At 40.6% G+C, this 26,638-nt stretch overlaps 1 protein-coding gene across 4 annotated transcripts in view; it reads left to right on the top strand.

Moving 5' to 3' along the window:
• Positions 1-26,638, top strand: part of TMTC2 (transmembrane O-mannosyltransferase targeting cadherins 2) — a 310,935-nt gene that overhangs the window by 262,734 nt on the left and 21,563 nt on the right. For 3 of the 4 annotated variants that reach the window (XM_056574417.1, XM_056574419.1, XM_056574416.1), the window contains 3 exons: positions 2,482-2,563; positions 12,243-12,357; positions 22,332-22,395. In XM_056574417.1, coding sequence (XP_056430392.1) covers positions 2,482-2,563; positions 12,243-12,357; positions 22,332-22,395 — 261 coding nt within the window. Of the gene's footprint in view, positions 1-2,481; positions 2,564-12,242; positions 12,358-22,331; positions 22,396-24,798; positions 24,863-26,638 lie in introns of those variants that run through there. The other variant, XM_056574418.1, reaches the window with a different exon arrangement.

Here is a 26,638-nt window from a genome sequence, read left to right as displayed (position 1 = left end):
TTGTAGGGCAGAGGAGGATTGGCATTGCAGGTTGAGATTGGGGCTTTGGAAGCGGAGGTAGTGAGGAATCCTTCCCCCGATAATAAAAGTAAATGGTTGAATGTTCAAAGAGTTCAGAAGGAGAAGATTCAAAAGAAAATGGTGGATAGGGAGGCGGCATTATTTGAATTTGGGGATAAAAATGGTAGGCTGCTGGCATATTTGGCTAGAGAAAAGTAGGCCTGTCGGCGCTATACCCTTTATTAGGGGGGCCACTGGGACGCTAGAGACTGACCATGTTGTTATTAATAAGGTGTTTCCGGACTTCTATAGTGCTCTCTATACCTCGCAATACCTTAAATACGGCTCAGGCTACCACATTGGATGCCCCCTTTTTATTTAATGAAAAAATCTTGTGGGCTATTGCTTCTCTGCAATCAGGGAAGACCCCGGGGCTGGATGGCATAATTGATGACTGGTACAGGCCGAATGAGGAGCGGCTAATCCCTATCTTTTTAGTGTGGCCCTGGAGACTGGGAGAGTCCCTGACTCTATGAGGGAGGCCCTTATTGTAGTTCTTCCTAAACCAGGAAAGGATCTGATTCTACTGGATTCCTATAGACCCATTTCTCTACTTAGCATAGATATTAGACTTCTGGCTAAAGTATTACCTAATCGGCTGTGTAGGGTTATAGCCACGGTCATCCATCCTGACCAGACTGGTTTTATGCCAGGGAGAGCTATGGACATTAATGTACAACAACTGCACCTTAACATAGCTGCGGCAGAAGGGGATGCCTCAGGGGGATATGTGGTTAGCTTGGACGTCTATAAAGCCTTTGGTTCTGTGGAATAGCCGTATTTGCGGGGTGTTTTGGGGGCCCTACGGTTTGGTCCCTGGTTCTGGGCGTGGGTACAGTTGTTATATGATAGCCCTAGGGCTAGGGTGCGCACTAATCTGGAGGTTTCTGACTCATTTCAGCTGGGTAAAGGGACGAGGCATGGGTTACCCTGTCTCCATTTTTGTTTGCCCTGGCAGTTGAGCCCCTGGCTGCGGTCATCCGAGCATCTACCTGTATTCATGGGGTCCATAGAGGTGCCTTGGAAGATAAAGTTGCCATGTATGCAGATGATACTTTGGTTTACTTAGCAGATGTCCATAATTCGCTAGTGGCCCTTTTCACTCTCCTAAATGAGTTTAGTTCCTTTTCCGGTCTCAGGGTTAATTGGGCCAAGTCTTCCTTGATGCCGCTGTCTGTAAGTTTTTATTTCTTTTTCATCTTTTTCTTTACGAGGCTGAGTGGGCACTCTTCTACATGCTATGTGGGGTTGCCCTTGTGTAGAACCCTTCTGGAGGGAGGTGCTGCAGTTCTTGAATGACCACTTGGAATTCCCCTATGTGTTTTCCCCTGTTGTTTGTCTGTTGGGTGTTATTAATGACTTAGAATCAGGCTCTCATAGGCGCCTACTTATTCGGTTTCTCTTGTTCTGTGCTCCTATAGTTCTGATTATGGCCTGGAAGGATACTTCCCCTCCCCCCATTGCACGGTGGTTCAACTTAGTTAACAGGACGTTGTACTCTAGTCGCAAATGCCCCAAGAAATTTGACAAAGTCTGGATGCTCTGGCTGATGATAGGAGAGTCGGTTGTCCTCCTGGAACGAGTCGTTTCTCCTGGGTAGGTTGTCTTTATCCTGGTCAAGGAAGTGAGGGTTACTCTGGGAATGTGTGCGAGTGTGTGTGCTGTCTGTTTCTCTGTTTAGTGTCTTGGTGTCAGCTGGGGGTGGACCTCCTCGACTGTCTACTTCAATGGTGCCTATGATTTTGGGGGTGGGGGTCTATCTTCGGCTGTATCTTACTTTATTTCTGTATTGTGTTGCAAAAAACATAAACGTTATAAATAAATACTTTAAAAAAAAAGTCTGTATGGTGAAACATGTCAGACCTGTCCTTTCACTCCTTGGATATGCTTCAATAATGTTTTATTATGGAACCCTGTGACTGCTTGACATCTCTTCCATTATATTCTATTTTGTAAGGCTGGGCTCCAGCCATCTGCCACTTTTAGAAATAAAATTATCCCCTTGGACAACCCCTTTGATCAATAATAACACATTTGTAACCTATATAGCAATATTGATTAATAATACAGTCTCAGTACAGAAACGTTGTAAACTACTTAAGGAGCTGTCTTACGTTTGTAGTAAAGGCACCATTACTCAGCATGGAATGTCTGCTTGTGGAGCTCGGGATGGACCACCCAAGAGCTTAATGTGGTAAGGCAGATTATGTTCAGAATTTTCTACATATCTCCCCTCAATTCCAATGTATCAGTCCAAAAAAATTTTTAAGAAATATTAAACTGCAATATGTTTCCTATTTGCTCTACCTTGACATGAATCTATTATATTTTGTGAGCAAATGGAAAGAAAAGGAAATGCATGATTTAAAAATGTTTTTGCCAATACCTGCACCATAAAATTAAGTATTTGTTTACTTTTAGGGTCGCAAAAGTGAAGCCGAGCGTTACTTTTTGAAAGCAATTCAGCTGGATCCCACCAAAGGAAATTGTTATATGCATTATGGTAAGTTATAATTAAAAACAGTATTTTTTTCTGCTGTTCTTGTTTTGAAAAGTGCTTAGCTGATGTGTGTACACATCCTCTTGGACCCGGGATCCTCTTTGACCCGGGACCATATATAATATGGCTATATAATGGATATGTGAATTATTATTATAATTTTTTTTGTAGTAGTTGAATTTTGCATTGAATTACCTGGCCCGATAGCTCATGTAGTATAACGTTCTCCAACTTGTTACATGTTTTACTTGTCTTGAAGTTGCAGCCTGACATTATAAAACGTTGTGTGTGTGTTCTATATTAAAGGTCCTTCCATAATCTGAGTGCCCTTAGAGATTATGTTAGGCTTCATAAGCTTGAAAATACAGTATTTATGGACACCATTTTTCCACATATTTTTGTTATCAAAAATTTTTAAACAGAAGACAAAAAAAAAAACTTAGCAGAACAGATTCTTAAAGATTGTTTATTGCTGTTGGCAAAATATGCAGGTAGCACAGATCTTAACCCCTTAAGGACTGAGCCCTTTTTCGCAATTCAAACCACCGTTGCTTTACGAATTAATAACGCGAAAACGCTTTTACCGAATATTCTGATTCTGATTTTTTCGTGACATATTCTACTTTATTTTGGTGGTAAATTTTCGGCGTTACTTGCATCCTTTTTTGGTGAAAATTCCCCAAATTTCATAAAAATTTTGAAAATTTAGCATTTTTCTAACTTTGAAGCTCTCTACTTGTAAGGAAAATGGATATTCACAATAAATTTTATTTTTATTCACAAATACAATATGTCCACTTTATGTTGGCATCATAAAATGGACAGATTTTTGCTTTTTGAAAAAATTAGAGGGCTTTAAAGTAGAGCAGCAATTTTCAAAAAATTCATGAAAATTGCTAAATCTGAAGGGACAGATGTTACAGAACTACAACTCCCAGCATGCCTGGGCAGTACAGGCATGCTGAGAGTTGCAGTTTTGCAACATCTGGAAGGCTACCGTTTGGGCACCACTGTAACAGATGTTGCAAAACTACAACTCCCAGCATGCCCAGACAGCCTTTGGCATGGGCATGCTGGGAGTAGCAGTTTGGCCTTCCTAGTGGTTGCCACAGTAAAGATCACTTTACTTTCACTTTCAATTCCCCCCCCCCACCACCACTGTAGTTTCCCTACCTGACCCAGGATCCAGCAGTCTCCAGCGATGATCAGGGATCCCCAGGCATCTTCTCCTGCAGGTACCGGCCTCCATCTCCTTCCCACGATCCCCTCGACATCCAGGGGTGAGCAGAACGGGGGGTTGCCATGGTCCTGCTCTGCCATTGGTCAGAATCAGTTCTGACCAATGGCAGGGGATAGGAGGAGATGGCAGCTCTGCGACCTCATTCTTAGCCCTCAAGATGATCGGGGCTGTCACTGACAGCTCCGATCATCGCTATTTTCCGGGTGATCGGGTCACCAGAGACCCGATCAGCCCGGAATAGCAGAAAATCGCATGTCTGAATTGACATGCAATTTTCTGCAATCGCCGACATGGGGGGGTCTCAGGACCCCCCTGGGCGATGTGCCGGGGTGCCTGCTGAATGATTTCAGCAGACATTCCGGTGCCCAACCGGCTAGCGGCGGGGACCGGAATTCCCACGGACGTATGCATACGCCCCACGTCCTTAAGGACTCGGGATGCAGGACGTATGCATACGCCCGGGGTCCTGAACAGGTTAAAAGGAAAAACTGAAAATTGAGATCAGCAGGGACCCAATGAATAGCATGATGACAGGGAATCTGCAAGGTGAGACCTGCCTGGTTGAGATATATATATATATATATATATATTTATATTTATATATATATATATATATATATATATATATATATAATATATTTATAGCAAGAAGAAAGAGGAGTCCAGCGTCCGATAACTCAGAGGATGATATTTATTTCACCAGATGGTCATGACAGTTACACAAGGTACAGTGACGCGTTTCGGCCTTACAACAAGGCCTTAGTCATACTGTATGTATGACTAAGGCCTTGTAAGGCCGAAACGCGTCACTGTACCTTGTGTTCCTGTCATGACCATCTGGTGAAATAAATATCATCCTCTGAGTTATCGGATGCTGGACTCCTCTCTCTTTCTTCTTGCTGTTCATTTTGGGCGAGGTCCACGCCTTGTCCGTGCGCATAATAAATATATATAATTTTTTTTTTTTGTGAGAGACTCTTATATAATCATTGCGTAGCCTTTATATTACTTCGATTTTTTTTATTTATTTTTTTGCTTTCTTTCATACAACACATTAACTTTTTAGTATTTACCCAGTAAAAAAAAAAAAAAAATCATGTGCATGTGAGCGTTACATATACTATGAAGGACTCTTAAAACATGAGGGGGTATCTTGTTATGTTAAGATGATGTTATAAAGTTGCTATAATTAAAACATATGTCAATATTGTGAACAGCTCTGCATAACAATATGTATAATTTACTTGTTTTTTTTTAAACAAAAAAATAATAATAAAATGTAAAGACACAAAACAATAACATCTGTTCAGGATATTTTTTTTCAGAATTTTGAATAGTTTTGGTTTGTAAAAGATTTTTCAAAAAAGACATTACAACACGCAAAACACTTAAAGATCAAACGGTGCATATTATAAGTTTGAGTTATTTGTTTTTATTGGTTGAAATAAACCCTTGGCAGTAGTCCTTGACTCTGGTTTATGAGCCATACTTCCAGCATCTCAGATAGTTAGTTATTTTCTGTAGTTCACAGTGATTGAATAATTTCCATTATTGCTAATCAGCAGAAGGGGCTCTACCCTTATCCAGCCTCCTCTATAAACTTGTATTGCCAAGAGCAATACAGAACAAGCTGCATTCTGAAATCAGCATGAGCGGAGAACTCGAGGCCCTTGACCACACATTTTTAAAAAAAAACTAATTTTGAATAAATTAATCAGTCGGCTTCCTTAAGTTACTTTGCTGCATGTTCTGTTCACAGTGAGGAATGCCTTTGTGTGGCGCTTAGGACAGACCACCCAATAGGTTGCATGTGAAGGGTTGCATGTACACAACACAGTTTTTCTATCAGATCAGCCTTTGAGCGATTTCCAATGCAGTAGTCAGTGGAAAATGTCAAGATGTTCTTTTTTACTTTGTTGGAGCCTGGAAAAATAAAATTGTGGGCTTGCTCATTGGAATCATTTGTAGACGTCCTTATTAACCATGGGCAATAAAACCTTTATTATTTTTATTTTTTTATTTTTTTGCATTTCTGTTTCTTACACTACAGTCATAGGACCAGTTGTAAAAAAAAGATTGTAAGAGCTGAGGATATTACGGTGCCATAGACACTGTGTGCTTTGGGCTGCTATTTGTTGCCCCTCTGTAGTACAGTATTATGGAGATGTTCTCCCCTATAAGCAGTTTAGAAGTAAAAGGGGTACTACCGTGGAAAACTTTTTTTTTTTTTTTTTTTAAATCAACTGGTGCCAGAAAGTTAAACAGATTTGTAAATCACTTCTATTAAAAAATCTTAATCCTTCCAGTACTTTTTAGGGGCTGTATACTAGAGAGAAATCCAAAAAAGAAATGAATTTCCTCTGATGTCATGACCACAGTGCTCTCTGCTGACCTCTGCTGTCCATTTTAGGAACTGTCCAGAGCAGCATATGTTTGCTATGGGGATTTTCTCCTGCTCTTGACAGTTCTTGACAGTGCCGTTGGAATTCCTTGCTTGGGAACTTGGATGGATGGATATATATATATATATATATATAACACATCTTTTTATTTATTACATTGCTAACTGGAAAATCTGAAGTTTTGTGTTATCACGATGGTAGCCTGCAGCGAATAATACATTTGATTGGCTTTGATGGAGAATGTCTACCTCTACCGTTTCCTAACTTTAAGGGGAAGGTCGCTGTATTTTGCTGAATATTTGCTGCTGCATATTTTCCTACCCATTGAAGTTAATGGGTAGCAAAATCAGCTGTGCATTTTGCTCCCCATTGATTTCAATAGGTAGGAAAATTCGCAGCAGCAAATACATAGACAAATGACAGCACATTGGACACTAAATTAAAAGGGCTAAGCAGAGGCAGGGTCACTTACACAGTATATGTAGCTATATAGGCTTACAACGGGGCCAGGCATCTTTGTCCGTATGAATCTCTTGGTAACATGGTGGATTTGAGCAGCTGTAAATCATTATAATCATTTGCAACTACATTTACAATGCAAAGGAGAAGTTCTGCTTATATCGGCCATCTAAGGGAATGGCTGAGACAGGCATAATGATATACCATCAGACGTTGTGAATATTGTGCTGCCCCAGCTATCTGTAGAGGAATGGCGGCTTTTTACTGCTTTCATTTTATCTTGATTAATTTTCTTGAAGAAAACGAGACTAATACTAGTTTGCTTTTTAGGACATTAGGCTTAAGATAAGTTTATGTTGGGTGTGATTCTGAAATGTCAGAGATTGAGTCGTGATCATTTACTTCAAAGGAAGACTGTAACATGAACCTTAGAAAATATATGGGAACCCTATTAAACAAGTGCTCGGTCCCTTTGTAGTTGGCCCCAACAACAATTACTCTACTTGATGCCAAGAGATCTTTTGAGGCATTTTACAGTGATTTGAAAGATAAGGCTGATGACTTGGTAGAAAGTATTTTTAATATTGTCTGTAATCAGGAGAAAATGTTTCCCGAGGGGGAGATTCCATTATTATTAAAACATGGGCTATTTCCAGGTTATGCTGTCAGTATAATATTAGAGAACTACAGAATGAGCAGCTTCATAACGTACCGACATGAACGGAATTGCTCTTACCTTTAACTGGAGTGATTCAAAACAAGATCACGGCATCCATAAGACATTTATTTGAGAAGTTCCAGAAGTATTTTATAAAAGGTTCTTGTCCATTGTTGTCTGTTGGGATAAGTCTTTAAAACAAATTAAAAAAAAAAGTGGCAGATCAGTAAAAAAAAAAAAAAAAATGTAAAAAGGATTGTTCATCTAAATTCAGTTTTGATGTTCAACAGGACCATACTGATCTCCTCTTCCAGGTACCATGCTATGTCCACTTGATGGCATCAGCAATGACGCACCTCAGCCAGTGATTGGCTCATAAGGAATTTTAAGGCAGACTTTTTTTTTTTTTTTCTGCTAGACAGACAGATCATTTAAGTGTACATTATTAATGGTATACTGTTTTCTAGAATAGTCAGTTGTCATATGATGGGTACAAGTTAAAGAAATTCTGAACTTGAGACTGTGTATTACATAGGGAGATAGTTCATAAGGTTGAAAAATAACAAGAATCCGTCAAGCTCAACCTATTACCCTACCGTGTTATGGTCTCCTGTTTATCTGTTTTTTGCCTGTATTGAAGACAATTAGGATCTAATGTGTGGATGTATATTTATGTTGGTGGTTCAATCCACACAGTGTCTATGGTAAGAGAAGAACAGGTTTTATCACAAAGATCTATAAGTTTTGCACCCTTAGGTTTTAGGACTGTAACTTCAAGTGATTCTATATGAACAAAAAAAATTGCTAGGGGATGCGGGGCGGAGGCTCGAGACGTCACGGCTATGCCTCCTCAATGCAAGTCTACGGGAGGGGGGGGTGACTGCCCTGACGTCACGAGCCTCCGGCGCTGCACCCGATGCTCTAAACGAACGAAGGGTGCTGCAGGGAGATCAGATCAGACATCTTATCCCCTATCATTTGGATAGAAAAAATATTTAGAGTCGGAGTACCCCTTTAATTTTCCAAGTTTTCTGAGGCTGTGATTGGTTCTTGTTATAAACTTATATAACTTTTATCCTGTGTTTTTCCTCTTATACTTTTTTTTTTTTTTATAATATTCTCTGAGAAACATCTGTGGAGTAATTTCAGCTCTGCATAGGGATCAGGAAGGACTTGATGTAATTCAGATGAGTAATTCGGCAAATTTGCAGAATTAAAAAAAAAAGCTATTCTATCTGAATTTATTAGTAATATATTTCAATAATGTATTTAATAAAGTGTGTGTATGTGTGTGTGTGTGTGTGTGTGTGTTTAAATTTTTTCTTTAAACTTTTTTTTAGGTAGTACTACTACACTCAGCATGGAACAGACTGTTCCATGATGGTGGTAGTAGTACCTATGCTAATAGACAGATTGCCCCAGGTGTCACTCATGAAACCCGCTGCCATCGTCCTGTGTAATGTATAGATGTGGGCTACTTTCTCACATCTCTGCAATAGATAGGACGATCGAATTGTGTGTCAGGAGTGACACCTGCTGTGATCTGTCCTTAACTGTAGGTACTACTGCTTTCAACATGGCGCACACTCTGCTCCATGCTGGGAGCTGAAATACTTGCATTAATAGACAGATTGCAGCGAGTGTCACTTCTGACACCCGATGCGATCGTCCTGTATAATGTATAGATGCGGTCGGGCAGGCGCTCTTCTCTGGTCCCACTGTAGTATGACTATATGCGGTATATATACCTATTATTCATATTTCCTGCAGAGAGCTGTGAGTGGCTGGAACCATCTGGCCAATCACAACTCTCTGCAGGAAATATGAATAAGTGATGTGAATTCTATTCACATCACTGGCCTGCCGGAGTATAGTGCAGAGATGCGAGCGCAGGAGGAAGCTGCTCTGTCTCTGCAATAGATAGGACGATCCCATCGGGTGTCAGGAGTGATACCTGCTTTGATCTGTCTATTAGTACAGGTACTACAGCTCCTATCTTGGAACAGTCTGTTCCATGCTGGGAGTAGTGGTACTACCTAAAAAAAATAAAAAAAATACAGAAAAAAGTGTAACACACACACTTTATTAAACTCAATATTAAAATACATAAAAAAAGAAAAAAAATTAATTGTAAAAAAATGTATTATTTTTACATTTAAATGGCCCCTTTCTAAATTTTTATTATTGTCAGCTACATAGGTCCCTGCCCGCCCACATAAATTGATCCCTGTTTAAAAATTAACATTTTTTTTTTTTTTGTCTTTCAATTTTCAGGAGCGGGCAGGGACCAGAAAATTCAGCGCTCAATATTAAAAATGGGGCTAAAAACTGTAAAGTGAAAATGAAAATAAAAGAAATTATGTTTTAGAACGAAAACTAGAAAAAAAAATTATGAAATGCACTCCTCATTCATTTTTAATATTGAGCACTGAATTTTCTGGTCCCTGCCCGCTCCCGAAAATTGAAAGACAAAAAAAAATGTTAATTTTAATTTTTAAACAGGCATTAATTTATGTGGGGGGGCAGGGACCTAAAAATGTAGCTGACAATAATAAAAATGTAGTGTGTGTGTGTTTTTCACTGTTCCATGATGGGAGTAGTAGTTCCAGTACTAATAGAGATCATCCCGGGTGTCACTCCTGACACCCGATGCGATCGTCAATAATAAAGCAGAGATGCGGAGCGGCTCTATACAGCGCTCGCATCTCTGCACTATAATCCGGGCCAGCCAGTGATGCGAATAGAAATTCACATCATTCATTCATATTTTATGCCCAGAGTGGGGATTGGCCGGATGGCGACAGCCAATCCCCGCTCTATGAATGGTGAGTGGCCGGCCGGAGTACGGAGCACAGGAGAAAGCCGCTCCGCATCTCAGGGATAAAGGATGATCGCAGTAGGTGTCACCCGCTGTGATCTGTCCTTAACTGCAGATATTACTGCTCCCAACATTGAGCACACTCTGCTCCAAGCTGGGAGCTGTAGTACCTGCATTAATCTCAGAAGTGAGACCCGATGCAATCAGTGGGGAATAGACTGACATGTCCCCGCTGTGCACTCTGATTGTGCTTGAAGCAGGGCAGCAGCGGAGACAGGTTAGGAACTGGTGGTGGCGGCAATGAATGAGGCAGCGCACAGGAGAGACAGGTCCCTCCATTTTCTGCTGCTTCTCTGTCAGATACGGAGATGAGCAGCAGGGAATGGAATCGCATGTCCCTGCTGTGCACTGTGACAGCGGTAGGAGATGACCTGGCGGGGGGGGGGGGATCACGCATATACACATGGGGGAATAAAATGAATATACTTAAGTCAAGGGGAATGTGATTATACAGTAATTAGGCACGTTGTAAGTTTAAAAACCCTGCCGGGAGCCCTGAATGGCCAGTACAGAGGAGCCATTCAGGGCTCCCGGCGGGGTTTTTAAAAATGAAAGTAAAAATACATTGTACATCGCATGGGAGCAGAGCATGCCACCTGCTCCCGTGTTTAATAACTTCTGATTGCATCGGGTCTCAGAAGTGAGACCCGGTGGGATCAATCCCTTAGCCCGTGTAATACAACCCCCATCATGGAACAAACTCTGTTCCATGATGGGAGTAGTAGTACAAACAATAATGTAACCTCCCAGACTCCCGCAGCCAGGGAACTACTACTCCTATCATGGAAAGAAGTCTGTTCCATGATAGAAGTAGTAGTAGTCCCGGCTGTGGGAGTGTGCCAACGGCTGATACCAGCGGCTGACAGAATGGCATCCCTTTGGATCAGTTTGCATCCCTTTATTAAAATGGTCCGTTTAGTAGGCAATAACAGAGAAAATATGAAGTGATGAAGATACCATTTTTAATAAAATTTTGTAGGGCACCGTTAAAAAAAAATATTAAAAAAGATACAGTAGTGATCGAAAAAATTGTATTTAACGAAATGTATTTTTATTATAACGAAATCTTAATACATTTTTAATCAAGGATCAATTTATGTGAGCAGGCAGGGTACTAAAAATGTAGCTGACAATAATAAAAATGTAGTGTGTGTGTGTGTGTGTGTGTGCGTTTTTTTTAGACTTCCATGATGGGAGTAGTAGTAAGTGTACTAATTGACAGATCGCCCGTTGCGATCCTCCTGATTAATGTATAGATTCGGCCGGCCGCTCTTTTATGGTCCCCTGCACTGCCGTATATATACACACCTATTCATATTTCCCGCAGAGAGCTGTGATTGGCCAGATGGTTCCAGCCACTCACAGCTCTCTGTGGGAAATATGAATAATAGGTATATATATGGCATATACTCATACTACAGTGGGACCAAAGAAGAGCTGCCGTCCGCCCGCATCTATACATTATACAGGATGATTGCATGGGGTGTCAGAAGCTACACTCGCTGTGATCTGTCTATTAATGCAGGTACTACAGCTCCCAGCATGGAGCAATGAGCGCTCCATGATTGGAGCAGTAGTAGCTGCAGTTAAGGACATATCACAGCAAGTGTCACTCCTGACACCTGCTGCGATTGTCCTATCTATTGCAGAGATGCGAGTGCAGGAGAAAGCTCGTTGCATCTATACATTTTACAGGACAACTGCAGGGGTGTCGCTAATGAAGAAATGTGTTATTTAGAATCGAGTCAATGGTGCTAATTGGTTTGAAATGTTTACAGGTCAAATTTAATCACTGAGAAAGAGGAAGAAACGTTCCTGGCTCTGCTCCCTATATAGTGGTAGGAAAGGAAGGATTCTTATGAATTATTGCAGGAGAGTTAATGACTGCAGCATAGGAGAAGGTAGGAAGAGGCAGACAACATCTATCACTAAGACAAAGCATAAATATACTCGCTGACAGCGGTGTTCACTGTCTTTTCTCTTCCATTGAATTCACAAGTGCCGTTCCTTGACTTCTGATTATATTATATGCATTTGCATTGCAGGCCAGTTTCTTCTTGAAGAAGGTCGTATTGTAGAAGCAGCAAAAATGGCTAAGAAAGCAGCAGAATTAGACAGCTCTGAATTTGATGTTGTCTTTAATGCAGCTCATATGCTCAGGTAAGTGACATTCTGGCATTTAGCCTGCTGTGTAATATCAGTACATTGGTATAAAATGATACTCTATAAAAAGATATTATGTGATGATCTAAATGCATGGTCACAGAATACAGAAGATAATTGTTCCATTTACGTAGAACTATTAACTTGTAGGGGCCTTTCTTGTTTTTGTTTTTTTGTCTAATACAACAGGAAAAGCAGATTTATTGTCTTTATTTTGCAACTAATTGTAAGGCTAAAATCACACAATGAAATTTCAGAGCAGAGAAATTCTGTACAGAAATTCTGACTCTCTACCCTCTCAAAATTCTGCAGAGGAAATTCGAATTCTGGACTATGCCGAAAGAATGATCATGTTTATTCTTTTGGCAGAAGTTGCTTGGAAATACATCACTATCTACATAGACCATGTATGTCCGAGTGGCCTGCTGTGGAATGTCTGCCATAGCGTGAATCTGGCCTACAACTAGTATTTTGTTACTCGTTAAGCACTGCAGCAAAATGGTAATTTCTGTGAAGTACGAAAGAAAAACTAATACAGCTCTTCATCCATCTACCATGGAACTCACAGCATTAATTCCAAGTCAAAGTGAGAAGCTGATTCCATTCTTTTCACTGGGATTATGTGGTGAAATTCCTATGACATATACTTGATGGAAAAATTCTCTATTATATTATTATAAAATTGCCACAGAAACGATTGCTACATTTAAGCTGTCTTCCTATTTACAAATATTTGATCATCTTTAAGTTGGGTGGAAATGCTCTTTAAGATACCAAAATGGTTGTGACCAAAAAGCATCTGGTGGATTTAATGGGCTGCAACTACTTTATTAGGTAATGACTGTTTACTCTGCTTCCACTATAAAACTCTGTGCGCCATAGCCTTTACTTTAAAGAGAGATTATCAGCTTTCCTGACATGCCTCATAGTAAATAATTGTTTCTACCCATAAAAATGTTATACCTCAATAACAACTGTGTGACAACTGCGTATTATTATCCCACCATAGAGTGAAATAAAGTCCCTTACATCTTGCACATGTTGTGAAAATTTGGTTGTGATAATAAATATATATGTATATATTATTTTAACCTCTTTGTTAAACATGAAAAACACCAAACACAGGGAAATTGAGTTGAAAAACAGAGACATTTGGGCACACAACATTAAAGGGGTACTCCATACCTAGACATCTTATTCCCTATCCAAAGGCTGGGAAACTCCATGATCTCTCCTGCAGCACCCCCTGTCATCTGGTGCACAAAACAAGCAAGCTACGGCCGGAGGGTCATTATGTCATGGACCCGCCCCCTTGTGACATCACGCCCCACCCTCTTAATGCAAGTCTATGAGAGGGGGCATAACCGCCGCATTGCCCCCTCTCATAGACTTGCATTAAGGGGGGGGCCATGATGTCACGATCCTCCGGCGCCTGCAAAGCGTGCACCAGATGACAGGGGGTGCTGCAGGGGATATCGCATGGGTTCCCAGCGGCAGGACCCCTGCGATCAGACATCTTATCCACTATCCTTTGGATAGGGGATAAGATGTCTAGGGGCAGAGTACCCCTTTAAGGCCTCATCCACATTTGGTGTCAAAATGACATGTCGACGTATCCAAGCTCGGACGGCCCAGGTCCCATTCCTTTAATTGGCCTGAGCGTAGTCAGCTAATGGCTTCATTTGTGTTATTTTCCCAACATATCAAATTTTTGTCTTGGACTGAAAATCGTTGCAAGCCACGTTTGCTAGTCCGAGTCAGAAATGACCCGAATGTAGTCACTTGCTGCCTACTCTTGGGCCATTGAAATGAATGGGGCCCATGCCTGTCCCAGCATGGATACCTTAGCATATCATTTTGACATTTTCCTGAAGTATCCGTGCCTCAGAAGCATAATCGTGATGTAAATCTGGCCTAATCGCCTGTAATGCGTTTCCCCATAGTTTTTTCCACTGGAATTTTAGACAGAGCTCTAATAAGGATGCTTTGACAAGGGGAATGGTAATGCTCAGTGGCCAGTGTCTACATTTTCAGCAGGAATAACAGAGGAATGGCACAGTGCAGAGTTCTAAGAAAAGATGATCCAGGATTGTTATGTCATGGCCGTTACTTACAAAACCTGACATGTCGGGAACACTGACAAATTCTTAATTTTGATTTTTCTGTTGACGTTTGGCTTTAGATACTTGCACCTTATGTAATATTATAATATTGACTTTAGGGATTATGAACTGGTTTCCAGCATTATAAAAAGCCACAACTATCTAAAATTCAGGGATTAGACAAATGGATATTCACATCACAGCCCCACACTCTATTTCCCAGGGATTTGCAGGCAGGGAGTGTTAAAAATAAGTACAGGTTGTGAAGAAACCAGAACATCCCATGTAAGCTTTCTGATTTTCTACAGAGTTCTGATGGAGCCGTCCAAAGTATCCATTAAGTGCGGCTACCGCATGATGAGTAAGTGGCTGGTCAGAGCGGTGCAGTTTAACTTGTTCTTATGCCATTTACAGAACCCCTCGGTTGAGTGTAGTTATTAGCTTTTCATTCTCCTAGAGTTGAGCGTAGAGTTATTAGCCTTTTATTCTTCTTAGATAGTAATGCTTCTGTTTCATGATGTGCAGCTGGAAACCTTAATTCTACTCTCTGACAGCTATTAACCTCACGTATATATCTGTTCCCCAGCCCCGCATTATGCATACTGTGATTTACAAGATTGCTCCAAATAGTTCTATATTTCTAATTAAAAGATTTAATTGAAATAATTCACCTTCCTTTGGAGAGCTGTAATAAAAATGTCATTAAACTCCTCATTAGAAAAAACCTATATAGTTTCCTGTTTTGCCTTTCACGGTTAGGCTGCTGTCACATGGGGGCAGTTGAATGCTGTATTTTCTTAGCTAGAGAAGTGTAGAGTGTTCCAAAGATGCAAATAGTTCCCATGATGGAGCATTATAGTGAGAAGGACACACTGTTCTGTCACAGAAGAGCACATTCGCTGTACAGATGTGACGTGCACAGTCTCATATTAGTATTTTGTTGGTCCCTAAAGTGTTAAATATGCTGTCAAGTCCTTTAAAGGTAACAGCTAAACAGAGTATCATATGTAATGTATAATAGCGTTTTAGAATTTCATCTGCTCACATACTGTTTTATAGATCAAAGAGAGGTAAATTCAGATCAGTCACTGCTCATATACCGCTATCCCAATATAGGCTCCAGTACACACCGGTACACACAGCGTGTAGCTGTATTCCTGGGTGCAGACTTCAATAAATGTAGTAGCATAAGTAGTAACTAGTAGAAAGAATGAATGAAGTTGCACTCACCAAAATGTATCTTCAGCATCACAAAGTCTTTTATTCCAACACATATAGCAGTAGGGTAAGAAAATCACAAATCCATAGCGGGGAGCGAGAGTCGGCAAGCTCTCAGATACGGGGCACACCACTTATAGGCAACTAGTTTCACGTCACCTCCGCCGGAAGAAGTGTCCGCAGGTAATGTGAAACTAGTTGCCTATCAGTGGGTGTGTGCCCCGCATCTGAGAGCTTGCCGGCTCTCGCTCCCCGCTATGGATTTGTGATTTTCTTACCCTACTGATATATGTGTTGGAATAAAAGACTTTGTGATGCTGAAGATACATTGGGGGGAGTGCGACTTCATTCATTCTTTCTTCTAGTTACTACTGTTTTATAGATGTCTGTCTATACCCCCCCCCCCCCCCCTCATTTACCCCAGTGATATCCAGGTTTTGTAACATACACAAATAAACACGTGTGCCGGCAATTCCACTGTCTGGACCCCTATTTAATGATGTATGACTTATACTTAACGTTCAAGTGTTATTCATCACATGTGGTCACTAAACACAAATGTTCTGTCTTCTCCTGTAAAGATTCTGGTCATTTTCTGGTTAAGAAGGAAATGTTTTGCCTGATAGTATTATTTTTGGTTCTTGCACGTTGCCCATGAAATATTTGTGGTATCCTCTGACATAAAAGTTAATTGTTTCAGCCCTGAGCCAGATAGCAGTTCAGTATTCAGTATTAGTAGCACATAGAAGCTGGAGAAGCCAGGTCCAATACTAAGAAACTTCCAGCAGGATAACCTTGTAACAGCTTAAGAGAACTTTTTAGGGGAATTATTATATAAGTTTGGCACAAGTTGGTTCGATTCTGATTACACACATAGGTCCAGATTTACTAAACTGAAAGCCAACACTTTTTATAGGGTTTTCTGTTGATTTTGTCTGGAGACTGGCAAAGCGTCTTTTGTTTTTTCATGTGACCTAAGGGTTTTCTTACAGTTTTTGATGCAAATTGTCTCATAATGGTGCAGCCAAACCACATGGTGTTAGCACCTTTCTGACAAGATCTGCGCAAAGTGGCGCACACAGGCACACAGAGATGCATATTAAAAACCAGACAAATACAAGTAGAAATCAGAAGATAAAAGGTATAACTGTATGAGAAATTAAAACTGTTACGTGGAATGTATTAGATTACTAAATCTGGGCCATTGTATTATTGAAATGTAAGAAAAGTGCAGCTTGGGTCAGAGAATGCTATCCACAATTACATATTCATATTGAATATACACTAGGGATGGCCCAATACCATTTTTTTAAGATCAAGTACTAGTACCGATATATATACTTTTTTGCAAATACTCGCCAATGCCAATTACTAGTATTATTTTTTAAAAGGAAAGTTATAGAGATGAGCGAACTTACAGTGATTCGATTCGTCTCGTCATGAACTTCTTGGCTCGGCGTTTGCTGACTTTTCCTGCATAAATGAGTTCAGCTTTCAGGTGCTCCGGTGGGCTGGAAAAGGTGGATACAGTCCTAGGAGAGAGTCTCCAACCCACAGGAGCACCTGAAAGCTGAACGAATTTATGCAGGCTAAAGTAAGCAACTGCCGAGCAGAGAAGTTTGTGACGAATCGAATCACTGTAACTTCGGTCATCTCTAGTGACAAAATTATCACCCACACTAACCCGCTTGTACTGTCTTTTAGTGTGGGTGATACTGATCAAAATGATGAAAGCCCTCTCTGTGATATGCTGCTATATAGTTACACATAAGTGACAGCCCTGCTTTCAGTGTTGCGGTCAGGAGGGTGCCCAGCCACATTCGGTACACCTCGTGCACATGTGCAAGTATAGTAATAGGTAACAAGGACATTGCATTAGGACAATTATTGACCATGAAATATTTTTTATGGTCTATCTTGCATTATATTTAAGTTACAGTTATATATATATATATATATATATATATATATATATATATATATATATATATATATACAGCCAGGGGTTTAAGCTTTTATAATTATAAAACAACCTTAAATAACATAGGCCTATTAGAGTTGAAAAAACAATTTGTGTCAGTAGCATTATCTTTACAGTTCAAGTTATAATGTAAAAATGACCTGTTACCAGTTTCTTCCTGTCTGAACCATGTGTCATCATGGTGGTCCCCTGCAGCTTCTCTCTGCCCCACCAGCCTTAATTGATAGATATTTCCCTGGTTCAGCATATGGAGATATCTATCAATCAAGGCTGGTGGGGCGCCACTGGGAACCACTCTGACTCGGGCAGCATGAAAGTGATGACAGGTCCATTTTAATAGGTTGTATCACACCAGATGGGTGATATAAACTGGATAGGTGATAAGTGTGGGATCATCAGGGGTCCAACCCACTGGGACAAGAATGAATGTTCCTTATGGTTTTGAATTGAATGACAGTTGAGTATGGGCACTTCTACTCCATTTAAATTCTATGGGACTGGCGATGATAGCCTAGTACAGTGCTTGACCATCATCTACATAGAGTTTGACTAGGGCAACAGGGGCACTCTGGACACCTGTCCTCATGATTAGCTGGGGGTCACAGTAGTCAGACTCCCACCAAACAGTCACTTATCTAGAAAGTTAAAGTTGAAACATAAGGTGAGAAATTGACATTATTGCACAACCCCTATAAGAGTTTACAGACTTAAGAGATGTTTTTTTGTTGTTGTTTTCTATTTCCTGATACAGTATTATTATTATTTTTTTTAATTTTTCTTTCAATTTTTTCCAAACCCTTTCAGGAGGTAAATATTTTACTTAAATGACTATTTGAAGTTCTTGCTTCCTAAGCTAAGATGGTATAAATGGTGTCTACGGTATACCCATTTACCTTTCTGAAATATGAACAGTAAATATAAAATATGATCAGTCAAGATACAGCAGAAAACATAATATACAGCAGTGGAATCTTAGAATATAAAAAATAACTGCGCTAAATGCCAAAAAAATCAGTAGAGAAGAACAATATCCTTACAAATGACAAAGACAGGACTCTAGGTTCTGGCAATACATCATTTTAGGAGCATTTAATGTGTTTGTGAAATAGATAAACCATTATTCATGCGGCGGCAAAATCCCTTATCAGTTATTCACTCTAAAATGGTGAGACTCCCCTGGGGGCTGTACATGTATGTTTTAGTGATTTTGCTTTTTCATGGAGGAATGGCTAAACGGAGGCAATGGGCATGTGACTGTGGAAAAATATTTCCAGCAGTTTTTAATTCCTCATTTCTACTTGAATAGTAGAGAATGTAATAACCATCATCCGTTCTGCGCATTGCATGGGAGGATCATATTTCTGTAAGCAGACTCCAATCGAGACACAAGTAGCCCTTGTAGCTGTGGAAATAATATTAGCATTTTTTTATACTGACATGAATTCCTTAGTAGTTTGCTCTTGGAGGCAGAAACAAATGAAAGGGTTGCACACACCAAAAAAAAAATGAAAAGAGTGGACTTCATATTTCATCCTGCTGCTTTGTTATCTGGGCAATGTAAAATTAAACCATTAACCATCTCTGGGTGAATAATGATTTCCTTTGCTGTAATATTTTATTTTCTGCGCAGAGCCGGAGAATTATTTAATGCTTGCAGTAAATAGCAATATGCTACATAGCAGCTTGCAAACCAATCAGTCTTTTAAATAGAAAACCGATGAAGGAGCCAGACTTAAATGCATTTAGGCACAGGCACAGGAAGTACATTTCATTTATTTATTTTTTATTTTTTTCGTCTTTTATTCATAAGTAGATTAAAATAAATTGAGCCGAGGTGTCATTCTTGTTTATAGCCTGAACAAAGGTAATGATAAAAATAAAAGAAACAATTCACAATACCTGTTACCGTTGTATCCTGCGTAGACCAAACTGGCGAGGGCATTCATTGGCTATATGAGGTATATATATAGCAGTCACATTCAGTGCCTAATGGAACCCAACAGTCTTCCTTTCACTTATAATTTTTTTAGGCTGTGGTCCTGATTTAACCACCTTCTTGAATAAGGCAACTAGGCTAGTGAATATAAAAATGGCAATGCACTGTCTAAGCCATTACCAAATATGACCGGACTTTCTGTAATTGACTGCAATACTGTACTATGTAATACATGATCTCCTTTCCTTGCTCAGTCAAGCTCAGAGACAGATCAGCTAGTGGATTACTAACTGAAGAAAATTGAGTTCTCAGGAAATGTTTTAATCCATATAGAAGAGCAGGCGTATGTTAACACTTTAAGAAACAGTACCATATCTTCACTATAATATTTAAAATCTAGTATATCTTAAAACAGAAAGTATTACGTTTTCTAAAAATCAACTCTTCTTGTACAAAAAAAAAAAAGTTAAATCTACCAAATATATGAAGGGTAAAGTACGGCAACATAAACCGAGAGGAAGACACATGAAATAAACATTATTACCCTGAATGTTTTATTTATTATTTATTTTTATTTTTTTAAACTTCCTTTTATACAATTTTATAGCTAAACCCTATGGGGGATTATATTATTCTTGTATGCCTGGCGTTTTCTGGCATACAATAGTTGGACTTTTTTGAACAAGCCACTACTTACTTCACAAGTGCAATGTAGTGGGGCTTATTCGGAGGGAGAGTGGCTGCAACCTGGTGAAGTTCAAGGAGAATTCCCACGTAGGAAAATGGATCCACTATACAAAAGATAGAGGATAAGTGTCTGATCGCAGGGGTTTGAACGCTGGGATCCCCCACGAACTCCTGTATGACACTACAGCTCTGCTCTCACACGGAGGGGGTGTTGGCACGTGCCCTCCAGTCATCTATTTGGCTCTCCCATAGAGATGGATGGAGGGCCCGTGCTGACCCCTGCTTTGTGCGGGAGGAGAGATGAAGCACCGTACAGGAGATTGTGGGGGTCCCAGCAGTTGGACCTCTGCAATCAGACAATTTTTCTACATTGGACTTCTCCTTTAACATAACTTACTCCAGAAAGTGGCATACGTTTATGTCAGAAACTTACTTTGCCTTATGACTAGAGTAGATTTTAAGGTCTGGCACACAGAGAGTAAGAAAATGGGCCAAATGAATATAGGCACTCGTGCCTCCAAAAAAAATCCATGATTTCACACGGCGACATGTAAGAGTGGTGTTTTAAATGTTGGTCTTAAATAAATACCCCCTTGTCCCTGGATTGGGAGTAAAATGGGTCTTGCCCCAAATATTCTTGAATACACTGTGGCATCCCTGAGAGAGAATGCCTGACACAGTGCAATGTCAGGTTATGATACAGTATGTGGTTGGTCTAAATATTTAGTGTGCTTTTCGTGCAGGTCTCACAATTGACTAATCCAGTGTTTACCAAACATGGAGCTTCCCAGTAACCCCCAGCTTGTCATGGTAAAAAAAAAACCTTTACCCTATCCGCAGGATAGGGAATCCGTTTTAGATCTTGGAGGGTCCCCCGCGATCTCCTGTATGGAGTCCCAGCTCTCCTCCACAGCGGCACGTCACGACCCCCGCCTGGAGCGGGGGGCCACCGTCCCCCCCTCCGTATAGCTCTATGGGAGAGCCATTTGGCTCTTTGGCTCTCCCATAGAGATATAAGGAGGGGCGTGGCGGTCCCCACTTCAGGCTGTGGTTGTGATGCACCACTGTGGAAGAGAGCCGGGGCTCCATACAGGAGATTGCGGGGAGCCCTGTGGTCAGACCCCCCGTGATGCAAAACTTAACCCCTATCCTGCGGATAGGGGATAGTTTTTTTTCCACGACACTTCTCCTTTAAAGACATGTCTCACAAAGAAAACCCCTTTCCATATTGCGGTTCAGAAAAGTCATAAAGGAGATTCCCCACTCTGTAAGCAAAAATAATTTGTGTAAGCAATGCTTTCGCTCTGCACCATACATGACATGGCTATACATTGTTTTCAATAGTTTCCATCCATTTCTTGCGGTGGCCGCTGCTCACTTGGAGTTAGAGAAGACAGATCTATGTTCATCCAGTTATGGCTGGGCGAGTTTTTATTAACACAGTGTCATGTTTGGGAGACTTTAAAGATTCCAGTAAAGATCTACTTGGAAGGCAGCCTCTACAAACTCTCAGGATTTCAGCGATAGTGTATTTCTAGTACCAATGACACTTACTGAACATACTAATAAACAATAGCATAGCAATAAATGAGCTTTTAATTAGTAAATGTCACTCGTATTAGAACCTCCAATTTTTTATACTGGGAGTTACAATAAGTACGCCTCTGTGTATTCAGTATGTGACCTTGCCTTTATAATCATGCTGGAAGTGATGGATGAGTAGAGTTGTTATTGATGTTCTGGATGGTGACCAGTAATGAGCTGGATACTCAGTAGTTCCAGGAGTTGATTTATTCTTTACCACTAATGAAAGGTATAAAAAAAAATCAATAAAAACCTGAAAGCTGTGAAATAATAACCAAATCCTGGCAGAGAAAATATGAATACAATAATTTATATGAAAACACGAGCGCCATTGTCTCATACGTGGGCTTTAAATGTATTTTTTTTTCTTATATAAATTATAATTTTACAGTGTGTAATTTAAAAATAAAATTATTATATTGTATATTATATTACATTGTATTTTTGTATTTGATCTTTTCAGGCAAGCCAGTCTAAATGAAGCAGCAGAAACATACTACAAAATGGCAGCCGGACTGCGACCGAATGTAAGCGAATATATTGCAAATGTCTATTTTAATTAAAGACTAGGGATAAGCATAGGTAATGTTTTAGTAAATCCACAATAACTGTAAAATATCTAGAATTGGCATTGGTTCTGCTTATATGCCAATGTGTTGGTGCCTATATTTATATTTGAGGGAAATGTCCAGTATTATATGGGTGTTAAATTTATACAGCCCCTAAATTTTATTCAGGATCCCCATGGATCAAAAATTAAATACATCTCTACAGGTTGAAATTATCCGTAGTCTACTTATGTTTTTACTTAAACCAACTGCAAAGGTCTGTGTGGCACATACACTGGTTAATAGGTGTGTCAGAAGATTTGAATGATATATCTGAAGCAAATGTATTTTGTGTTCATCTGTAAGTAGACATAATGTGGCACGCACCCGCAAAGAATCTTTAAAATCTTTGGGTATTTAGACCATGCTATGGAGAAACCATAGTGGTGCATTGCAGGCAACAGCCAATTCATATTATTGCATGCTTGTTCCAGCTATTATGGGACAGAGTTACTTTCTCATACTTGTGTCTAGGTTTAGCTGGTCCTCTCTCCATGACAAAAAAATGTTAAAGGGGTATTCAAACTTAAAGGGGTATTCCAGGCAAAAACATCTTATCCCCTATCGAAAGGATAGGGGATAAGATGTCTGATCGCGGGGGGCCTGCTGCTGGGACCCCCCTGCGATCTCCCTGCAACAGCCCGCATTCTATGCGTAGCTGCATCTGAAGTTTGGGAAACCTCCGGGCTTCCGAGACGGGGACATGACATCACGCCACTCCCCCTCCATTCATTTCTATGGGAGGGGGCGTTGCAGCTGTTACGCCCCCTCCCATAGAAATGAATGGAGGGGGCGTGGCGTGACGTCACGTCCCCGTCTCGGAAGCCCGGAGGTTTCCGAAACTTCAGGCGCAGCTACGCATAGAATGTGGGCTGCTGCAGGGAGATCCCGGGGGGTCCCAGCGGTGGGCCCCCCCCCAATCAGACATCTTGTCCCCTATCCTTTCAATGGGGGATAAGATGTTTTTACCTGGAATACCCCTTTAAATTAAAAAATCAAGATGGGTATAAGGTAGAGATCATGGGGGCCAACTGCTGCCCCTCCCCTGTGGATAGGGGTAAGTTATTAAATGTCAGAATACCCAATGAAATAGTGGTAGGCAGTATTTTAAATTTTTTTTTTACTTTGTTGGTATCATTTGTTGATATAATTTTTTTTTCCTGATAATGGACCTGTGTGAAATGTGCAGTGATCAGCTAAAGTGAAGGGCCACCCAAAAAATGTAGGAATGATTCTTGTGGCCCTCAATGTGCACCAATCTACTAGATCAGTAGTTTGTTTTGGACCTACAGTAAGTTCCTAAACAAAGTCTTGTAGAACACAAGGGTTAATTTTCTCCCCATCTTTTCCACTTTCAGCTTGAGGAAGGCAGTGGAGGCGTGAATTAGCAAGGAGGGGGGCTTAACAATGTGTGTATGCTGCACAGAGGGGAGGTTCCTGCTGTAGCCAGTTGTCTGAGAACCAGACACATGAAAGTGAAGAGTGGGAAGAAAGGTATCGCTAGCATCCTAGGAAACAGACAATTTATTATATTATATAATTTTAAAAAAATAAGACAAAAGTAGCTTGCATGTATCTTTAAAGGGGTACTCCACTGGCCAGCGTTCAGAACATTTAGTTCCGAACGCTGTGTGCATGCAGGGGTCAGCCACACCCCCTTGTGATGTCAGTCCACTCCCCCTAAATGTAAGCCTATGGGAGGGGGTATAGCGGCCGTTCCGCCCCCCTCCCATAGATTTGCATTGAGGGGAGTGACCTGATGTCACGAGGGGGAGTAGCCGACAGCGTGCACACAGTGTTCGGAACTAAATGATCCGAAAGCTGACCTGTGGAGTACCCTTTTAAAGAGACATGCAAGCTACTGTTGCCAACCACCATCATAATAGCCTGATTTTGCTTGATCATATCTTGTTTCAATTATTTTGAGGATTAAGGTAAAAAAAAAAATCTGTTTTTGCATTCATACTCATTTTTGCTCTTCCTTGAAGGGGTTTTCCAATTACAGAAATTGGATTTTTTTTATTGGACACATTTTACAAGGAAATAACTTTTTATTAGAGGCAGAATGGAATTAAACTTGGAATATTTTTTCATTCAATTCAACAAATCATTTGCAACTTTAGGTTCATAAATAGAAGCCTCAACCGTTTTAGCAGATATTTTTCGTCATTTGCTGGAATACCACTGTGGATGAATGGAGCAGTTCACTGTTCCCTGTGGAGCTTTTATCTGTTGTTTTGTGTACGCTGGACTATATTTAATACTCCTGAAGGACATTAATGATGACCTCTGCTAAAAAGCCTTTTCTGAATATGTTTATAGGAGCATTTTGCAGCCCAGGAATAATTCATTTAGCACAACTGAGCATCTTGGCTCTTGGGAGATTAAAGTGTACAATACAGTAATCCAGTGCAGGCTACAATGCTGAAGAAGTTTATTAAGAAGTCTTATGCCGCACAATATATTTTAACTGCTTGCCATGTATAACAATAAAAAGATGAATCTGGATTTAAGAGAACCTGTCATCATGATCCTAAACTTATTTTGTTGGTGTTTACCACACCTAATGGTGTCCATATAAATAATACTAGTAACTGCTATATGTAAAATAAGCAGATTAATCCCCCCTCCCCTACATGTACTCTGGAGCCACTTAGTAAAAAGTAATTCTGACCAGGCTTTAAACACACCCAGTCTGGCGTAAAGGGGTATTCCAGGACTTTTTTTTTTATTTGCCTATGCTACAGGGGCTGTAAAGTTAGTGTTGTTCATAATATAGTGTCTGTCCCTTTGTGTATTGGTTTTCTCACAATTCTTATGTGATTTTCACCCCAATATTTATTTTTAACAGCATACAAAATTACTGTTGTCCCATATTTTTCCCAGGTTGCAATGCGGCTGAGACCTGACTAACTAGTCAGCTGAGGACAGGGAGCCTGTCTGCTTCAATGGGTGGAGCGATCGCTTGGTGGGAGAGAGATCAATCTGCAACTAATGCAACAGCTGTAGGCACCCTGATTGAATGGATGCAGCTCATATATGTTTCAATGGGTGGGGTGGCTGATGTGTGGGAGGGAGGAAAATGGAATTGTGGGATTTGTAGTCAAAAAAAGAAAAGCCAAACAGGAAATACCAGTTCACAAAAAGCTAGCCACAGGGTAATCTCACAGCATAGCCATTTAGCCCCAAGACAAGCGCAGATCCTTCCTAAGCATGTCCATTACTGTCTGCCAGGTACGTACTAACATCACCTTATGGTGGATACCCCTTTAACATCCAAAGGATAGCAGATAAGACAGTGGTTCCCAACCTCGGGGAAAAATAATTCAGCAGGGTGCCCCTACGAGCAAAAAAAAAAAAGGGGGGGGGGGGCTTTATACAGCAACTCACAAGTAACGTCTTCTATAATTGGCGTTCTTCCCTTCTCTTCTCCGGGTCGTCATAACGATTTCTTCCAACCACAATTCTTCACCGTTAAACCTGCAGAACAAACCTATTAGGCTCCACACTTTTCCTGCATCAGCCTTCAGATTCCCCTTTTACAAGTGAAGAGGAATACAGGGGCATATAGGTGTAAAGGGGTAACAGAGGGGTGTTGAATAGTGTACATGGGTAACAGAGGGGTGTAGAATAGTGTACATGGGTGACAGATGGATGTAGAGGAGTGTACATGGGTGACAGATGGATGTAGAGGAGTGTACATGGGTGACAGAGGGGTGTAGAGGAGTGTACATGGGTGACGAAGGGGTGTAGAGGAGTGTACATGGGTGACAGAGGGTTGTAGAGGAGTGTACATGGGTGACAGAGGGGTATAGAGGAGTGTACATGGGTGACAGAGGGATGTAGAGGAGTGTACATGGGTGACAGAGAGGTGTAGGATAGTGTATATGAGTGACAGAGGGGTGTAGAATAGTAGAATAGTGTACATGGGTGACAGAGGGGTGTACAATGGTGTACATGGGTGACAGGGGTGTAGATGAGTGCACATGGGTGAGGGGTGTACATGGGTGACATACGGTTGTAGAAGAGTGTACATGGGTGACAGAGGGGTGTTGAGGGGTGTACATGGGTGACAGATGGTTGTAGAATAGTCTACATGGATGACAGGGGTGTGTAGGGGTTGACAGAGGGGTGTACATGGGTGACAGGGGGTGTAGGGGGT

This window comes from Hyla sarda, chromosome 4, assembly GCF_029499605.1.
Source record: "Hyla sarda isolate aHylSar1 chromosome 4, aHylSar1.hap1, whole genome shotgun sequence".
NCBI classification, from domain to species: Eukaryota; Metazoa; Chordata; class Amphibia; order Anura; family Hylidae; genus Hyla; species Hyla sarda.
Note: the sequence above shows the minus strand (reverse complement) of the source record. Positions and strands in the feature narration are given on the sequence as shown.